Source organism: Crocuta crocuta, unplaced genomic scaffold (genome assembly GCF_008692635.1).
Source record: "Crocuta crocuta isolate KB4526 unplaced genomic scaffold, BGI_CrCroc_1.0 scaffold30, whole genome shotgun sequence".
NCBI classification, from domain to species: Eukaryota; Metazoa; Chordata; class Mammalia; order Carnivora; family Hyaenidae; genus Crocuta; species Crocuta crocuta.
The window spans coordinates 14,757,279-14,763,850 of record NW_027528345.1 but is presented as its reverse complement, the minus strand read 5'-3'; the positions used below and the strand labels follow the sequence as shown (position 1 = coordinate 14,763,850).

The 6,572-nt window shown below is 36.8% G+C and overlaps 1 protein-coding gene across 1 annotated transcript; it reads right to left on the bottom strand.

The window, feature by feature from the left end:
• Positions 1-3,046: 3,046 nt before the first annotated feature.
• On the bottom strand, positions 3,047-3,988 carry LOC144222932 (olfactory receptor 9K2-like). The gene has a single exon (XM_077753643.1). The coding sequence runs from the start codon at positions 3,986-3,988 to the stop codon at positions 3,047-3,049; it is 942 nt and encodes a 313-aa protein (XP_077609769.1).
• Between the last annotated feature and the right edge of the window lie 2,584 nt (positions 3,989-6,572).

Below are 6,572 nucleotides of genomic sequence, written 5' to 3'. Positions count from 1 at the left end.
TAAAACAGTGTGATTCTTATATCACAGCCTACATTTCATCCATGGATCCATGACCTTCTAAATTTTTTTAATTTGTATGTGTGAGTATTCATTATTTGTGTTACGAAGGCCTATGGGTGTGGTGCCAAGTATCCACCACAGTCGTACTATTAAGAGTAATTCCACCACTGAATAGCCCTTGGATTTTCATGTGAACATAAGTTTTCAAATCAGCTAGGTAAATGTGTCGGTAAATTGCTCTCATGAGCAATAAATGAGAATTTCTATCACTCTACCACTTCACTAATATTTAGTATCGTCAGGTTTTTGGACTTAAGCTATTTTATAGGTGTGCCATTATATTTCAAACATTCATTTTTTTTTCTAATTAAATAAGGCTATGGGCAAGGGTGTAGCCATCCTCTAGTAAAGTGCCACACATGTACTCAAAATTTGGCCTATATGGCACACCGTATCAGAATTCGAATTTATAGGGAAGGGGAAATAAGTTTGAATGCTTGGAGCTCACATGCTCCAGATGTAGGCTTCAATAAGACTGAATTCTGCTAGCACTCTTCTACAGTTACCTCTTCATGTCTTGGTATTCTTTAGTTTCTACCCAATTATAAGGGTGGTTCCTTAGTTTTTCTGTCCATTCACGTGTTCCACGTAGCCTTCTAATAAATGTCCCTTGCTTACATTAGCTAAAGTCAGTTTCTTTTTTTCTTCACTCTTACTGCTTTTTTCTTTTTAAATGTTTTATTTTATTTATTTATTTTAATTTTTAAAATTTACTTATTTTTAATATAATTTTTTGTCAAATTGGTTTCCATACAACCCCCTGTGCTCATCCCAACAAGTGCCCTCCTCAGTGCCCATTGCCCACTTTCCCCTCTCTCCCACCCCCATCAACCCACAGTTTGTTCTCAGTATTTAAGAGTCTCTTATGGTTTGCCTTCCTCCCTCTTTGTAACTTTTTTTTCCCTGTCGCCTCCCCCATGGTCCTCTGTTAAGTTTCTCAATGTTTTATGAACAAGTAAACCTAACTTGTATACACTAGTCTCCTTTTGTCCACAGGGGATAGCTGTCAAGACTCCCAGCGGACGCCTAAAGACAACAGATAGTACCAAAGTCTGTTTTTTATTCCTATACCTATATGCCTGTGATAAACCTTAATTTATACATTAGGTACGATAAAGTATTAAAACCAAACACTAGTAAGGAAAGAGGACAATTATGGCAATATACTGTAATAAAAGTTACGTAAATGTGCTCTCTCTCTCTACCTCTCTCTCTCTTTCAAAATATCTTACTGTCCTATACTCACCCTTCTTCTTGGGATGGTGTGAGGGGATAAAGTGCCTACGTGCTGAGAGGAGGTGAGGTGAATGACATAGGCATTGTGACTTAGTGCAAGGCTACTACTCTTCTTCTGATGTGTCAGAAGGACGATCATCTGCTACTGGACTATGATTGACCTCAGGTACCCAAAAACATGGAAAGCAAAACCACGAATAAGGAGGGGACTACTGTACACTCAGTTAAACAAGTGAAAAAGGTCAAAGCTGGTAAAACAATAATTCATTTATTTGAAATATTGATATGGAGCAAAGAGTATCACTTTTTAAATTCTAGACCATGTTCAGAATAGTAAAAACCAAACAAACAAAAAACATTATCCTGTAAGAAAAATATTAAAGTAGCCTTTGGTGAAAGAATTTTTCTAAGTTGGTTTCGTAAGAATTAAAAGAGAAGCTTATTTTTGTCAGTAGTAGATTACATACCAGAGAACTTTACCATTCCCCATCCTACTGCTTATTTCACCACCTCCTTTTCTAACCTCACAAGTTGTGTGCTCTCTAAGGTCACCGGGATTTTTCAGAATTTATTGGCTCTATTGACATATTATGATATTGTACAAACAGGCAAACACATTAAACTGTACATCTTTTACAACATCCTTCCACTTCTGCTTTGGGCATCTTCCCATCAACATTATACTTTTATCTCATAATACACAAATAAAAGATATACAATAGGAATGAACCCTTGTTTTTTTCCAGCAATCTTTTCTGTTGATTTTTTTATATTGGAATTACCTACAAGTTGCATTGGAAAGCACAACCTGAATTTAAAAATTATAGCAACATGACAACAAAGATATTACTCTTCAAGTGTATGTCACTTCATTATAATTATACCAATTCAACGAATGTTAGAAAAACAAAAAGATCATATGCAACTAAAATACAAAGCAAATAAAAATATTGTATAGGTAAATTGCATTTATCAAAGAAAAATATATAATCCAGTACAAATTGGCAAAAGTGATTTGGAACATCCAATACAATTTTTGTTCCCGCAAGACAGAAAATCGGTACTACAAACTTTCCATTGGTAGATTTCGGGACCCAGCTTTTGGAACATTGCATATGAAATACCTTTCTCCATCTATTTGATATGATAATAAATCAATAACAGTCAACATTAAGAATAAATAACAATAAGACATAAACACCCATGATTTATTGAGATTAACTCATGATGGCACACAAAAAAATCTTACACCATGATTTCTATTCAAGAATTATGGACCCCAAATTAAATCACTATGAATAGATTTATAAAGAAATTAAATATTACAACTGAGACATCATCCTGGTTTGAATTGACACTTCCTCTACTCATAAGAGATAATATATTCTAAGATTAATATCCTACCCAAGCAATTTTCTGCCCATCATCTAAGTAGTTCCAAAGGAATATAATAATGAAATTAAGTCCTCCTATACCTACTATCTCCACTATCATACAGTTTTACCTACAAAGAGTGGAGAGTATAATATGTTGATCAAATGACTGGAAATTCTATTGATGTTGAAGATATAACACTGCTCTCAAGGAAGAGTGAATGATAGACTGGTACTACTCCTTCAATGAAAACTATTCATTCATCTGTAGATGGTCAACTTAAAGGATCCTTAAGTGACTCATACTAGACCCCATGTTAAAAGCAAGTCAGGACAAAACTATCAATGACCCCATTATAAGTCACAAAAAAGTGGAATTAATATAAAGCTTTTTTCTTCCACAGGATTTTTCCCAAGGCTTGTTTGACATCATTGTTTCTTAAAGAGTAGATCAGAGGGTTTAACATGGGTGTGACCAATATGTAAAATACTGAAGCCACTTTGCGCAGTTCAGGATTGCTCGGAGGTGTGAGATACACAAAGGAGACAGTCCCATAGAGCAAACTTACCACTCCCAAATGGGAGCTGCAGGTGGAGAAGGCTTTCTTTCTCCCTTCACTGGAAGGGATCTTCAAGACTGTGGTCACAACGTACATGTAAGATACTACAATAACAACTATTGTAGGCAGAATAATGAAGGCAGCCAAACTAAGAGACACCATCTTATTGACAGAGAGATTCGAACAGGAGATCTTCTCAATTTGGTAAGAATCACAGTAGAAGTGATCAATGACTCGGGAAGCACAGAAGGACACTGAGAATGTTGTGCTGGTCTGGAGGATGGAACTGAGCCAGCCACAGAGATAGGAACCAGCCACCAGCTGAGTGCAAAGACGTCTTGACATGTGCACACTGTAAAGAAGAGGGTTGCAAATGGCGATGAAGCGGTCATAGGCCATGGCTGCCAGGACGAACCCTTCTGTTACAATGAAGAGGGCAAAAAAGAAGAACTGGGCTGTACACCCTGCAAAGGAGACAGTCTTTTTCTCAGACAGGAAGTTGACCATGGCTTTCGGGGCAATAACAGTGGAGTAGGAGAGGTCAATGAAGGAGAGATTGCCTAGAAAGAAATACATTGGTGTGTTCAGCTGGGAGTCAGTCACAATGATTGCCATCATACTAATGTTCCCCAAAAGGACCATGACATAGACCAGCAAGAATATGAGGAAGAGGAGACTGTGGAGCTCTGGACGGACCCTGAAGCCTACAAGAATGAAGTCAGTTACATCTGAGTGGTTGCCTGCTCCCTTGTCACCCATGGCAAAAACCTGATAAGAGGTACAAGACAAGATTAAAAATTGAACTTCCTATTTATTTTCTGGTATCATAAAACATCCTTTTTGTGGACGACGTTGAAATTTTTATCACCTTCTTGCCATCTAATTGTGTTAGGTATGATTTGCTGTGCCTTTTTATAGAAAGTAAATCTAAAGTATAATTGTGACTGCCCATTGGCACACAACATGTAAGTTACCTAACTCATAGTTTTCTAATGTGACTCTCCAAACCCAGGCTTCCCATTATAGCACCTGTGACATTTATGCATAAAGCATTATTTCTTTAAACCTGTGTAACTCTTCACTTGATTATCATGGTAAATTTAATATATCTGAATGTTTCAGAGATGCATAAGTATTTGTCCTCACCATTATTTTGTGATTTTAAACTGATTTTATCCTTGGTAATGCTTCCAATGTACAACAGAGAAATCTAAGAGTAATTTAAAATTTCATGAGTAGACATTAGACCTAAATAGAGATTACTATTTAATTTTTTAACGTTTTATTTATTATTGAGAGACAGAGCATGAGCAAGGGAGGGACAGAGAGAGGGGGACACACAGAATCTGAAGCAGGCTCCAGGCTCCAAGCTGTCAGCACAGAGTGCGACGCAGGGCTCGATCTCATGAACAGCAAGATCATGACTTGAGCCGAAGTCGAACGCTTAACCTACTGAGCCACCCAGGCGCCCCAATAGAGGTTACTATTTAAATAGTTTGTGAGAGTTTAGGTTACCAAAGGATTTAGTCAGTATCAAAAATAAAAACCTTGGAAAACAGAACACGTCATCACCTTCTTGAAGTGGATAAAGCTCAGACATGCTATGAGAAGGAGAAATCCATGGATTCTACATATCTCTGTACAAATCTGTCAAGAAGCCAATTTGATTTTAAACATCTGTGCAAATGAAAAAAAAAAGGAAACTTCAAAACAATGTATTGACTAAAATTTTGGAAAAGTGATTTTATGAAGTCTCCATTTAGAGGGAGATCCATGAACATATTAAAACTTTAAAACAATTATTTTGAGCCAGTCACAGAATTAGAAATAGTCTGATTTGTTTCTTCTGTAACATTAGAAACTCTCTGTTTTCTCCCATAAAGTGACACAGCTATTTCTTTTATTCAGATTTTAAAACCAATTGTGATTTAAACCACCCAACAGAGGGGACAGCTCAGATGGCTTATCAAAAGCGCCAAAGGATCTAAAGTATTCATTTTCGATTTGGCACGTGTGGGCAGAGTCACCGTGTCCTGCTCTCATCCTCCATCAGGCATGTGACCTCTATGTATTGCCTGAAACTATATCAGCCAATGTGCAGTGACAGGAAATCATCGTTTTGAGATTCCTATCATTTTTCAAGAGTAATGCATATTCACCCAATCGTTCATGGGCCACCTACACTGTATGCCAGCCAAAGTACAGGAATATACAAGTATCAGAAAAGGATTTTTTCCTGACGTACAAGTGCATTGCATTTTCTTCTTTGCCTACCTTTTTATTATGAAATAACTAGCATGTTGTGATTTGCCTTCAGGGAAAAAGGGATATGGTTTTTTGAGGTGCATACTAACGTTTTTTATAATTTGTAACAAGGAAATCTTACTATTTATAAAATAATTTTTGTACACGAAGGCACATGGACATACTCATAAATGACTAGGTGACTGAAATACACATAAATTTATCTCATCTCTTACCTGAATATTCCTTTCTTTACTTCTTTTGAGCAATTCTCTAATGGTAGAGACAAGGATACAAAAGTTATTATGTTTAGTTCTAGAAATGCAAAAAAAGTTTATAAAACTATATAACGGAAATGAAGGACAATGTCAAAATAAAGGATTCTTTGAAGTCAACATTTCATACAAGATATAAAATCTTGTTTTGAAATACATAGTTTTATTCTGTCTTAGGCTCTGCTCATAGATTACTATAATCCTTTTCTTTAGTTAAGAGTTTCTTTTATCTCTTTGGCAGTTTTTCTGACTGAAAATCCCCTGTAATTTTGTACCTTTCTAGAGACAAGAGAATGGAAGAGGAGGTCTAGTGAAGCCTCTTCCAACCCTGTGAATATTTCTTTATCAAAACTGAAAAGAATATGCAGCTGAGCCTCTAGAGCCACCCTGCATGAGATACCTCTCCTGCACTGGGGGGTATCTCACAGGCCTCAGAATGAAGGCAATGACAGCAAATGGGAATTTAAGTAAGGCAAAGCAAAATCACCAATGAATAGTACAGTCCCTGATGGCCTGGGGAACACAGCAGGAGGAGTCCTGGTGCCCTTTGTTAGCTCTACTGCAACCATTTCAAGTAGTTACAGCATGCATTGCTTGGAAAAGGGTCCCTCAGAGAGAAGTAAGAATAAGTCAATTAGGGGATGATAACAATGGCAGGCTCCACATCCATCCCATAGGGCCACATAAGAAGAGACAAAGAGAAAAGATTATATTTACTTTCATTACTCACCTTGAATTAACTCTGGGTCTCTTTCCATGTCTTCTTGTTAGAGAAACTTGTTTTAAGGTTGAGACGTATATTTTACATGATTTCCATTACTCAG

What these genes read in the sequence shown, in the direction of transcription:
- LOC144222932 (XM_077753643.1), bottom strand. Translation starts at nt 3,988, where the DNA reads ATGGGTGACAAGGGAGCAGGCAACCACTCAGATGTAACTGACTTCATT.